The sequence below is a fragment of the Lampetra planeri genome, chromosome 32 (genome assembly GCF_965212315.1).
Source record: "Lampetra planeri chromosome 32, kcLamPlan1.2.h2, whole genome shotgun sequence".
NCBI classification, from domain to species: Eukaryota; Metazoa; Chordata; class Hyperoartia; order Petromyzontiformes; family Petromyzontidae; genus Lampetra; species Lampetra planeri.
Window position 1 is genome coordinate 5,838,051 of NC_136138.1, and position 13,116 is coordinate 5,851,166.

A 13,116-nucleotide genomic window follows, 5' to 3' on the forward strand; every position below is an offset into this window, starting at 1 on the left:
GGCCCCAAACCCCGCTCAGGTATCGGGAGGGACTCGTCCAGCAGTGGATTGACAGGAGGGCCTGCACGCGTGCATTTACAACATCATTCTGGACGGCTCCTAGGATAAAACATTTCTTTCCTCTTCATGCGGAAGATGAATGGCGGTCTATTTGTGAACTTATTTACCCACAGTGCTCCACACAGCTCAGCAGGCTGCAGAAAGCTCAAGCTGAAAATATTTATTTTTAAACATTTTACTTTTAAGATAAATTAGTTCATTTAATTCATACGTCTTGATTAGCGAAAGGTTTTGTCTGCTACTCAATAGCTATTATTAGGTAACAATTCGTATTCCGATAAAAACATGGTTATTGGAAAATAATGTTTAAAATATATTTCTGATCAGACCCCATGGCGTAAAGTGCATTTTTCAACTCTTATTATCAACTTATTATTATTAGTATTATTCACTCTATGTCTACGGCCTCTGTTTTATCGCGGTGGTGCGGGGATGGTTTCCCCTTCGCCTTGTATGCAGGAGGTGGTGGGTTCAATCCCGGACCCTGACGATGCCTGTCGCTGTATATTTGGAGTCGGCGTGTTCTGTCTCTCCCTGTGGTGATCGCGTTAATCTCTCTCCGGTTTTCCCCTCCGCATTTACAAACGGACCATGCGTTTAGATTATTTGCCCGCTACTATAAATTGCCACACGTGGTGACGACCAAAAGCCACTTCAATGAGCTATAAACTCACGCATGGCCAGGCCGCCTCTGTAAAGAGCTAATAGCTCAGCAGGCGCTACCTGGTAAAATAAAATGAGAGTATTATGAAAGAGGGCCGTTGGCCCGAAACCTCGCCTATTGTATATATTTTTGTTTCTTTTGAAAGCCATACACAACAGACACACACACGTTGGTGTTGAGGAACGCGTGGAGTTTTCTGAGGGCACGAGAGAGCCGGGGAGAGTCGGTGGCGCTACCGAACGCTGGCACTCGAACGCTGGCACGTTCCCCCATCACGACGGGCAGGCGGAAGAACCGGCCGCCGCTTCAGTACCAAGTTGGAGAGAACTTCAACTCCAACATCAAGCGAGGGGGGATGCCCACCCTGGCATCCGTCTGTCCATCCGTGGGATGCCTCGGTGTGTCCCACGTGCCTTCTCTGGTTGTGTCTACACCATTAGCTCCTCAGCCGTCTTTGTATCTCACAACCCGTCCCACCCAATGTTCACCTCTCCACCGAGTCAAGGCGAAGTTGTCTCCCTGACACAAATGAGCGCAGGGGCTGTCGTCGATGACGGTCCTGGGCCAGCGGTGGAAATTCCACACTGCTATGGCAGGAGACAGTTTGTCCGCAGGAAGGCCACCGCTGACTTTACAGAAAGTGATGTTTGCTGTCATTGATCCTTGAGGAATAATGATGGAGCTGCCGATGAGGAGTTCATGATGATGATCAGCTGATTACAGGCCACGTGGACGATGACAATGATGATAACAGTGACGTGGACGATGATTATACTTGTGTCGATGATGGTGGTAACGCACAGAGTTGATGATGACAATAATGATGGTAATGACGTGGAGTTTAGTTAATGATGACAACAATTATGTCGCTGTTGATGATGGAGTTAATGATGACGATGAAAATTGTGATGGTGGTGATGATGATGAAAACGACAACAATCTATCACGGCCTGACCGAAAACCGAAGATTTTAACCCATGCAACTTCCTCCTGTGTGTCGATGGTTCCAACCTTGGTGCTGGATAGATCAGCAGCAGAGGAGGCAGTGGCACAATAGTGTGGTTGGCACGGGCCCCGGTGCAAGAAATAAAATCAGGGATCGCCCCGGTCCAAATTCCCCTCTTCGACGCAGCCCTGCGGCTGGGGCCCCCCTGCCCCCTGGCCTGTGAGGCCCTGGGGCAGTTGCACCGCCTGCACACTCGACAGCTACGCCGGTGGGAGGAGAGGAGTTCTCAGCAGCATCGTCGAGGTTTCTTCCCCGCGTCCTCCGTGCCCAGCTGCAGGTAACCTCCATCGGACAGGTGACTCGGCTCCCCGGCACCTCCCACACACAGCATCTCCTCCACCAACACCCTGGTAGGAGGGGGGAGGGGGGGAGGGGGGGCGAAGGGGAGGGGGGGGCAGCAGGGCTGGATTGACATTTCAGGCCATGGCACCACCTTCACGGCGCATGGAGAGGCCAGATAAATCCTCCAGCGTGGTTTTGGAAATTAAATCCATAATCACAGCAATAATAATTTCGGAGTTTTTTAAAGGAACTTATACGTCAAGACATCCCAAAGCGCTGTTAATGAAGCAGAACGATTAAAATGTGAATGATTTAAAAAATTCAAGTTAAATAAAAATTGCACAAACCTATATACTGTACAGCCGAATCAAGACACAGCGAAACTAAGCGCACAGTCGGCACTAAAACCTCTGTTGTGTTGGGCTTTCAGTGGAATGCAGAAGAAAATATGATACAAACCCGTGAAGTCAAAAGGAGACAGCTAAACATGTAAAAACTAACAAGAATAGTAAAAGAGAAACCCAATCAAAATACCAAAAATCGATATAACAGCAATAAAACTACCGGACTCGAATTACAATACAATCAAAGATAACATAATAATAACAACAAGGTCACTTTGTCTATAACTACTAGTTTCATGCCGAACATTTCTAAAATCTTGTTGGTTTTGGATTTGATTTAACCTTTACCATTCGCACATCACGTTCAACAACCAGAAACTAAAACTGCTACCACGCAGGGGGAGGGGGGGCAGAAGGTCACGAGAGCTCGCGCCGTGACCCTTGACCCCTGAACCTGGAGCGGACTGCCGACGGATGGACGGCACGTACCGTATGGACTCCGTGATGTTGTGGTTCATCTTCACGGATGTCTCCGCCCAGCCCAGGAACCCCGAGTCCCGGCTGAACTGCTCGATTTCAGCCCGGCTCACAGCCCAGTCGGGCAGGTCGCTCTGCAGAGGGAAGGATGATGATGATGATGACTTTTGCTTAAGTACCACAGCACCATCATCTCGATTTAAGACTTTCGTGACTGCAGGGATTCATCTTCTTGGTTCTTTCGGTAAAATCACGTAGAAGGGAAATAATAAAATAATAAAAATAAAACATAATAAAATAATTCTCACGACGTTTCGGCCACAACGCAAGCAGCCGTCCTCAGGTGAAGAACAGGTCTGTCGGAAAGACAGCGTCTGAATGTTGTCTTTCCGACAGACCTGTTCTTCACCTGAGGACGGCTGCTCGCGTTGTGGCCGAAACGTCGTGAGAATTATTTAATGATGTTTTATTTGTATTATTTTATTATTTCCCTTCTACGTGACTTTACCGAAAGAACCAAGAAGAGGACCATCATCGTTATTATGACGCTCGTTTAACCAGAGAGAGCTTGGCCGAGTCTCAAGATCTTTTTTTTCTGAAGCCCCTGGCCATGTTTTCTCGCTGTAAAGGTGGCGATGTTTGTTGCAACACGTAATCCCAATTGAGCGATTTGCCGATACTTTTCATTATTGTGTTGTTTGGCCAATACCGGTGCCACGGAATGTTTATATTAAAAAAATTCGAGCTTTTGGAGGAAACCGCAGAACCCAGAGGAAAACACACGTATGTATGGTGAACTTATTTCGCACCATACGTAGCCAACCGTGCGCTGCTAATTCGAGGTGCGGGGGAAAGGACAACAATCTCAACACAAAAGGCAGTTCTAAAGAAATGAGTTTTCAATCTAAATTTAAAAGTGCATAGCTCCAGTTGCTTCCTAACAGGACAAGGGGATAGAGAACATACAAACTCCACGCAGGGAGGCGTCCCCAGTCGCGAATTGAACCCAGGACCTTCGTGCTACGGGGCGCGGCACGAGTGCTACTGCTGCACCACTGCCGTGCACCGTGCTGCGAGATCGATTCGCACGGTGGGCTACGTACGGTACGAAAGAAGTTCAACAAACGCACGTACACAACCAAACATGACTTTCTCACTCTCGCCAATTAACGTCGTGTAAGCCAGCAATACAAAGAAAACGGTTTAAAGAGTGGCTAGTTTTAAAGTGCAGCCCTGCGAGTATTTCAAGCAATCGGTCTTCGATTCGAGTGCCAATATCGCCCCCAATAAAGCAGGCATCAGTGCATCATTACAGCAGAACGGGAGAAGAAACCCATCACGACCTCGGCGGCTAACACCGACTGAGCAAAGTAAAGTGCAACCGCGAGCAATGAATAGCAGAAGGAAGGTAAGTAGTAAACACATAAATAATTTGTTTAAAAAAAACATTTTTTTTTCCTCCTAGATTTTAGATTTGCTCACTCCAGTGCTGGCAGAGGGGCCTCCACTGAAGGAATCCCGTTTCGAGAGAGGGTAGGTTTGGCCTACTCTTCCAGGCTGGCCAGACATCTTGTAAGAGGGGGGAGTTACCCACACTTTACCCCACCTCAAGTAACCTGCTGAATGCAGCAAGGTGGGGGGCAAGGGCAGGGGGGTTAAGCAACTTGCTCCATTGTTTCAACTGCCACACCGGGAGATAGAATCAAACCGGTGAGAGCAGTGTGCTCACAATTAAACCAGGGCAGAATCTCAAACTACAGTCCACAAATAAATGTAAGTAACGCTTAGTAGTGGCAACAACAACAAAAACAACCCCATAAACATCAGATATTTCATTGCTACTGTGTAAAGGCTGCCCAGGAAACGTAACGATGTCTAAACGACCTTGCTGATGAGCCTCAATTACATTGAAACCGGTCCATTGAAACGAGTGCTACAAAAAAACAATGGCACGTAAACCCGGGATCGGCTGATGTTTACTTGAATGTCATGTTCTACGTGGAGAAACAATCTTGTTTGTTTACTAAATAGCGTATTACCCATAACCCCCCCCCCCCCCCACCGTGGGGCCACGTGATTGCTACTGCAACGCACGTGGCCCACGCTGCTGAGTGAGAAATCGCGACCAATGCCATTAGCAACGCGGCGACCGAAACGTCGATCAATAATCTCCCGGTCTCCAGATCAGCAACAACTTGAGTCATAATTCCCCCGCCACATTTTGTATGAAAAAAATGTTGCCGTACCGATTGCGTTTCTCGGTAAGGTGGTGCGCGATAACTTTGCACGCAAGTGCATCTTGAATGTGGGTTGGTGAGTGGATGGGCGGGTGGAAGTGTGGGTGGACGGACGATTTGCGTCAGCGGGCGAGCAGCCAAACAAACAAGTGGGTAAATTACTGTGTGCGTGCGGCGGGTTTATGAATGGGTGAGTGAATGCGCAAGTGAGTCGGTGAATGAGTGAGTGGATGGATGGGTGAGGAGATGAATAGTTGAGTGAGTGGGTGAGTAAGTAGATTAATGTGACCGATTGAATATGTGGGTGAGTCTGTTCACGAATTCATGAACGAGTAGCGGAAATATTGAGTGGATGAATAAATGAACGGGTTGATGAGTGTGTGGGTGAGTATGGTAAGGATCTGGTTGAGTATACGAATGAGTGGGCGAATACGGTGAGGATGCAGATGAGCGGATGACTGGGTGAGTATGGTGAGGATATAGGTAAGTAGATGAGTGAGTATGTAAATGAGTGAGGGGGTGAGGATGGTACAGATGTGGCCGAGTCAAATAACGCGAATGGTGAGTGTTTCGGTTAGTGGATGAGTAAATATTTGAGTGAGTGAGCAAAACAGGACCCGGCGGGGTGGGCTGGTAGGAATAATACTTAGTACCGGTACAGGGATATCGACCGGGTATAGAGGAGTTAAAGAAAAAATTACTGTATTCTAGTGTAACGTTAATTAAAAGTGTTTGTTTTGACAAGAAACGCTGTGAGATTTAAAGACCCCCCAACACCACCCTCAACACCACCCCTCCCACCACCACCACCTTCTGCACTAGGCCTCGCGAAGCCTGCCGCACTAGGCCTCGCGAAGCCTGCCGCACGAGGCCTCGCGCCGTGCTTTTCGTGCACAAATAAGGCGATTAAATGTATCTCGTCTCTGTGTTAATAAATGTTTCTTGTCTCTGTGTTAAAAAAACGTGCTGCGTTTCAGTAAAGTATTTTTTTTTTCAAATAAACGTGCTGCGTTTCATCTCTGTGTTAATAAGCCTGCCGCACTAGGCCTCGCGAAGCCTGCCGCACTAGGCCTCGCGAAGCCTGCCGCACTAGGCCTCGCGCCGTGCTTTTCGTGCACAAATAAGGCGATTAAATGTATCTCGTCTCTGTGTTAATAAATGTTTCTTGTCTCAGTGTTAAAAAAACGTGCTGCGTTTCAGTAAAGTAATTTTTTTTTAATAAACGTGCTGCGTTTCATCTCTGTGTTAATAAGCCTGCCGCACTAGGCCTTGCGAAGCCTGCCGAACTAGGCCTTGCGCCGTGCTTTTCGTGCACAAATAAGGCAATTAAATGTATCTCGTCTCTGTGTTAATAAATGCTTCTTGTCTCTGTGTTAAAAAACGTGCTGCGTTTCAGTAAAGTAATTTTTTAAATAAACGTGCTGCGTTTCAGTAAAGTAATATTGAAGCGAAGTTTAAAGTTTTGCCGTGATGCGCCGGAAGCGACGGCCATCTTGTTTAATTCACAGATCGCAGGGGGAGCGGGCGGCCATCTTGTCGGACAGGGTCATGCCAAGTGTTTGCAGTAGGGGGCGATGTTGATACACGGACGGATGGACGGACGGACGCGGACGGACGGACGGACGCGGACGGACGGACACGGACGGACAGACGCGGATGGACGGACGGACACATTAATCTATTGGTGGTCTGGTCCACTTCGTTCCTACCAGTATAAGCTTGCACGTGAACATGGTAAGGATGCGATTGAGTCGGTGAGTCAACGAGTGAGTAGGTGAGTGAGCGGGTGAGTAGGCGAGCGAGTGAGTAGGCGAGCGAGCAGGTGAGCATGGTAAGGATGCGGGTGAGTAGGCGATTGAGCGGGTGAGTAGGCGAGTGAGTGGGTGAGCATGGTAAGGATGCGGGTGAGTAGGTGATTGAGCGGGTGAGTAGGCGAGCGAGCGGGTGAGTAGGCGAGCAAGCGGGTGAGTAGGCGAGCGAGCGGGTGAGTAGGCGAGCGAGCGGGTGAGTAGGCGAGCGAGCGGGTGAGTAGGCGAGCGAGCGGGTGAGCAGCGGTGGGCGACGCGAAACCACGCGCGTGCCTTGTTGGCGAGCAGGATGCACGGGATGGGCCTCCCGTCGGGCAGGAAGGCCTTGGAGTCGAGGTCGCGTTTCCACTTGAGGCAGTTGTGGAAGGAGGGCAGGGAGGCCACATCGAATATCACGATGCAGCCGGCCGCGTCCTTGTAGTAGAGCCGCGTCATGGACGTGAACCGCTCCTGCCCTGAACGCACGCAGCAGACCCACGGGAAACTCTCGCTCCTATCCCTGAACGCAAGAGGCAGACCCACGGGAAACTCTCGCTCCTAGCCCTGAACGCAATAGGCAGACCCACGGGAAACTCTCGTTCCTAGCCCTGAACACAAGAGGCAAACCCACGAGAAACTCTCGCTCCTAGCCCTGAACGTGAGTGGCAGACCCACGGGAAACTCTCGCTCCTAGCACTGAACGCGAGTGGCAGACCCACGGGAAACTCTCGTTCCTAGCCCTGAACACAAGAGGCAAACCCACGAGAAACTCTCGCTCCTAGCCCTGAACGTGAGTGGCAGACCCACGGGAAACTCTCGCTCCTATCCCTGAACGCAAGAGGCAGACCCACGGGAAACTCTCGCTCCTAGCCCTGAACGCAATAGGCAGACCCACGGGAAACTCTCGTTCCTAGCCCTGAACACAAGAGGCAAACCCACGAGAAACTCTCGCTCCTAGCCCTGAACGTGAGTGGCAGACCCACGGGAAACTCTCGTTCCTAGCCCTGAACACAAGAGGCAAACCCACGAGAAACTCTCGCTCCTAGCACTGAACGCGAGTGGCAGACCCACGGGAAACTCTCACTCCTAGCCCTGAACACAAGAGGCAGACCCACGGGAAACTTTCGCTCCTAGCCCTGAACACAAGTGGCAGACCCACGGGAAACTCTCGCTCCTAGCCCTGAACGCGAGAGGCAGACCCACGGGAAAGTCTCACTCCTAGCCCTGAACGTGAGAGGGAGACCCACGGGAAACTTTCGGTCCTAGCCCTTAACACAAGAAGCAGACCCACGGGAAACTCTCACTCCTAGCCCTGAACGCAAGAGGGAGACCCACGGGAAACTCTCGCTCCTAGCCCTGAACACAAGTGGCAGACCCACGGGAAACTCTCGCTTCTAGCCCTGAACGCGAGAGGCAGACCCACGTGAAACTCTCGTTCCTAGCCCTGAACGCAAGAGGGAGACCCACAGGAAACTCTCGCTCCTAGCCCTGAACGCAAGAGGCAGACCCATTCGCCTGGCAGAAGCACCGTGGTGACGTCACCGCCACTTAGTGCTCGCGAACGGCACTTGCCCCTACAGTCTGTTAAGGCTATACGGGGGATGCTTGCCTTTGTTTTGGAGACTGGTGACAAAATGGCAATGAGATCAGCTGATATGCAGGAGTGCAATTGGGCGAGATGAAACGTGGAAATCGCAGAGCAGCGAGGGATGGCGACGGGGTGGGGTCGGCCTTCATCCAGTAGTGGATAAACCATGGCCCGTGATAACGATGACAGTACCTGCTACGTCCCATAGTTGGAGTCTGACCGTCTCGGTCTCGGACCACTGGATGATTTTCAAAGCGAAATCCACTGCAGGTTCGAAAGACAAACAACATCAACAGACGTTCTCTCACAACAAGCAGACACAACCAAGACAACGATCACGTTCATATCGTCTAGCCAGGTGAGAACTACAGGATACCAGGATGACTCTCATTTGGGGCCGTCCATAAATGACGTCACGCGATTTTGAACCATTTTTGACCCCCCCCCCCCCGTCGTTACACGGCGTCACAAAAAGTCAGACTCCCCCCCTCAAATATGACGTCACAAGCTCTGCCCCCCCCCCTCCAAAAAACATGTTTCCATTTTGAAAATAAAACATACTTCAAATCACTTTAAACTATTGTCATTGTAGTGCGTATTTAATATGGCGCTGCTGTACTCTGATGTTGTAGGAGAAAACATTTATTAAACATGAGGCGTTGGAAAGCTGAAATTTCGCTTAAAATTCACTTGAAAATATTCAACGTCGAACTAAAACTGCAGATGTTCAGAATATTATATTGAAATTCTCTTATACGTATATAATATTAAAAGTAATTATGACTATAAAAAAATACATTTCGATTTAAAGCTTTCGTGACTGCAGGGATTCGTCTTCTTGGTTCTTTCGGTAAAGTCACGTAGAAGGGAAGTAATAAAATAATAAAAATAAAACATAATAAAATAATTCTCACGACGTTTCGGCCACAACGCAAGCAAGTAGACAGACCTGTTCTCCACCTGAAGACGGCTGCTTGTGTTGTGGCCGAAACGTCGTGAGAATTATTTAATTATGTTTTATTTTTATTATTTTATTACTTCCCTTCTACGTGACTCTATAAAAAAATACTTGAAACCTTGTAGTAGAACGAAGCAAAATGCAGAGTACAATTATAACAATCACATATTCATTTCACAGAATGAAAAGCCCTGGTAGAATCATTATAATCAAAATGTTTAATAACAATAAAAAATAAAAAAAATGCTTCAAATCTATTTAAACTATTGTCATTGTAGTGCGTATTTAATGTGGCGCTGCACTCTAATATTCTAGGAGAAAACATGTATTAAAAAGTATATTTAATTTAGTAGAACGTGTTGTCTATATTTATTGAATGTTGCGCATTTTGATGTGACGTCACATTTCTCACCCCCCCCCCCCGTCGTCACACATCGTCACAAATGTCTGACCCCCCACCCCCCCCCAGGTGCGTGACGTCATTCATGGACGGCCCCTTTGCAAAACTTTATGTCGTCGCTAATTGGGCAAGATGTAACAATTGTCGTACGTACTACAAGTCCAAGTGTCGAACATTTTTTGTTTAACCAGGTGGGAACTCAAATAGATCAAGTTAATGTAATTCGCGAGTGTTACCTGGAGTATTAATTAGTCTCCCAGCAGGGGGTGATTATTGCTGTTGAATGTCGAAGCCAGAGGTGGGACAAAGTCATTGTTATGCAAGTCCAAGTCGAGTCGCAAGTCATCAAATTCATGACTCGAGTCTGACTCGAGTCCAAGTCACATGACTCGAGTCCACACCTCTGGTCGAAGCCCAATTTGAGTCGTTTGCATGTAATTTTCAAAATTGGAAATGTTTCGTGCAATATTTTATATTTATCAAGGTACACAGATGTTTCTGCTCTGCTTTCTCTTATCTTCTCGGCTTTATTTTAAAAAAAAAATCATAATTTTTGGTGAACCATATTACCCTTGCGAATGAGACTCATCCCCACTCTCATACGTTTTCACCTGGGTCACACAAAATAAACTTAATTAACTTGACTCATTTGAGGTCGGTACCGCACACACGATAGGTGTGGGGGGGGGGGCGGTGACCAACACAATGCCCGGTCGTCTTTGTCTCCCCTGCCCCAGGTGCTCAATGAGAGGCGATGGACTGCTTCAGCTAATGGGTCACTCATGTTGACCATGGCCGCGAATTGAACTCAAGTCTTCCGCGTCTGTAACGATGTATGATCAGCACTGCGCTATTGTTCCACACAAAATGACAGTGACAGATGCGTCGCCGATAGAATTTTCGCCAACAATCTGTTTGTTTACACAAAGACAAAGATCCCCCTATAGACTTCAGTGACTGATGTGGCAAGTGCTGTTAGCGAGCACCTATGAAGGCCGGCGCAGCACACGAGGGGATGGATGGCCAGCACCACACCCGGCCACTTTTGTCTCCCCAGTGGCGATGCTTTACACACCGCACCAGGCACTCATTTGAGGCTGAGTCGACCTAGGGGAGGCCTAGGACTGGTTCAGATAATCATTACCGGTGTTGGCCGTGAGCGGCAATCGAACTCGGGCCGCTGGGTTCGTAGCGCAGCACAGAGCTAACTCACTACACCACCGCTCCCCATAAAATATATATTCACATACATTGAGTTTCTTACCGCGATTGCCCCTGGACACAACACGCGGGCGTGGGCACGCTCACCTCCCACCGTGGCGCGGTAGTGCCTGGTGTAGACGTCGTGCACGAATCTCTGCACGAAGGAGGTCTTGCCCACCACGGGGTCGCCAACCACGAGCACCTTGAAGAGGCGATCCACGTGCATGGTGGCGGTGTGCATGGTGGCGGGGTGCACGGTCACGCCACGCGGTGGCGAGGATGGTCACAGAAGGCGACGATGGTCAGGGTCTGTGTTAGCCGCCGAGGTTCATTCACGTTCTGCCGTAAATGTGCACCGGCGCCTACTTTGTCGAGGGAGATGTTGGCACGTAAGATACTGCTAAAATATTTTTTTGACGCCCTATTGAGATGGTGATAGCGGTGATGCACGATTGAGATGATAGGATAGTGAATAGGACGAAGAGGTGATGTCCTATTGATGACAATGATGACGGTGCTGATGTCCTATTGAGATGATAATGGTGATGATGTTGCAATTAAATTGAATTGGCGAGAATCTGTCATGATGACGATGTCTATCGACTACCATCAAGTTTGATTGCGGTGATAAAAATAATTAATATTAAATACTCAAACATAATGATGAGGAATATGATTGATAATGATTGGAACCAATATCTATTAACGATATCGATGAGGACAGTGATGTCAACGATTATTTAGGATTGTCTGGGAAAATAATTAATTAGGATTGTCTCGACACAATGAAAGTCATCATGATCTTGGTCATAGTATCTAACGGACACTCTTCAGAAAAAAATGATTGCTACGATAAATTTTGACGATATACCACATTATCATTTGATGATGATGATGATGAAGATGCTGGTTGTCCAATGTTCAAAGAAATAATACAATCTACTTAATTATCACTCTAAGGTGGTTACATGTGGCCAGTAAGATCGATCCATGGCCTCTCGTAATTGAAAGCAACGGTCCTTGTTCTTGACGTTTATATATACTGTACGGAACCCCACCAATTTTAAAACAACAGCAGCGACAGGCGTTAAAATTACAATGTTTACGTCTCCACGTGAGTTCCGAAAACTAATTTAAAAGTGAACAAGGCGATTGTGCTTAAGTCACTCGAGTTTGCAGAGTACATTGAGATTGTTTTTTAAAAACGTCGTCTTTACTCTCGTTACTAGTTGTTAATACGCGTTATTATTCTCCTTTGTCTGCCGTAAAAAAACAAAGTCCTATCGTGCTCTTTAAAATAAACGCGCCAGGCAGAGTGAATGTTGAGCTATCTTATAATGTTCGGCACCGTATATCACTAAAGGTGCAATCAAGTTCCCTCTAAGCGTATGTAGTATTGTACGGTAGCCTGCGGATTATAAAAAGTGAGAGGCGCCACTAAAGACTCGTGTCCCGTCTCAACAAAGTCAGACAGAGTGATACGATCGATACAACTGAGGCGATGTTTTGAGGACTAAGCGAGTCCCAAGATCATCTGAGTCACGTGCTGTCGGACAGAGGAGGGGGTGTGGGGGATGATTAGGGATTAGAGGCCTTGTGAAACGACAGATTTGATATGGTAAAGGGCCGTCCATAAATGACGTCACGCGATTTTGGACGATTTTTGACCCCCCCCCCCTCGTCACACGGCGTCACAAAAAGTCAGACCCCCACTAAAATATGACGTCACAAAGCTCTGCCCCCCCCCCACAATAAAACATGCTTCAAATCGCTTTAAACTATTGTCATTGTAGTGCGTATTTAATGTGGCGCTGCACTCTGATGTTGTAGGAGAAAACATTGATGAAAAAGTTTATTTAATTAAGTAGAACGTGTTGTCTATATTTATTGAAAGTTGCGCATTTTGATGTGACGTCACATTTCTCAAACAACCCCCCTCTCGTCCCACATCGTCACAAATATCTCCCCCCCCCATGTGCGTGACGTCATTTATGGACGGCCCCTAAGCGATGACACAGCCACTTGTAAGGGGCAGCAGGGTGGCACAGTGGTAAATGACACCCGTGCCTCACAGGAAGAAGCGCCTGGGTTCGATACCCGGTTTCGACCA

General features: G+C 48.0%; 1 protein-coding gene across 1 annotated transcript; it reads right to left on the reverse strand.

Annotated features, from left to right (window-relative positions):
• Window positions 1–441: 441 nt before the first annotated feature.
• Window positions 442–12,630, reverse strand: RAB29 (RAB29, member RAS oncogene family). The gene is made up of 5 exons (XM_078609594.1): window positions 11,112–12,630; window positions 8,638–8,709; window positions 7,152–7,333; window positions 2,846–2,967; window positions 442–2,077 (listed from the first exon to the last, which is right to left on the reverse strand). Exons 1-5 carry the CDS (start codon window positions 11,245–11,247, stop codon window positions 1,957–1,959), a joined length of 633 nt encoding a protein of 210 aa, XP_078465720.1. The 5' UTR covers window positions 11,248–12,630; the 3' UTR covers window positions 442–1,956.
• Between the last annotated feature and the right edge of the window lie 486 nt (window positions 12,631–13,116).

Bases quoted from the DNA above. Each gene is read 5' to 3' on its own strand.
- RAB29 (XM_078609594.1), bottom strand. From the start codon at position 11,247: ATGCACACCGCCACCATGCACGTGGATCGCCTCTTCAAGGTGCTCGTG. The intron at 8,710-11,111 runs GTGAGCGTGCCC...TCGAACCTGCAG, and splicing joins CTACCGCGCCACGGTGGGAG to TGGATTTCGCTTTGAAAATC. The intron at 2,078-2,845 runs GTACGTGCCGTC...CCCTCCTACCAG, and splicing joins AACATCACGGAGTCCATACG to GGTGTTGGTGGAGGAGATGC.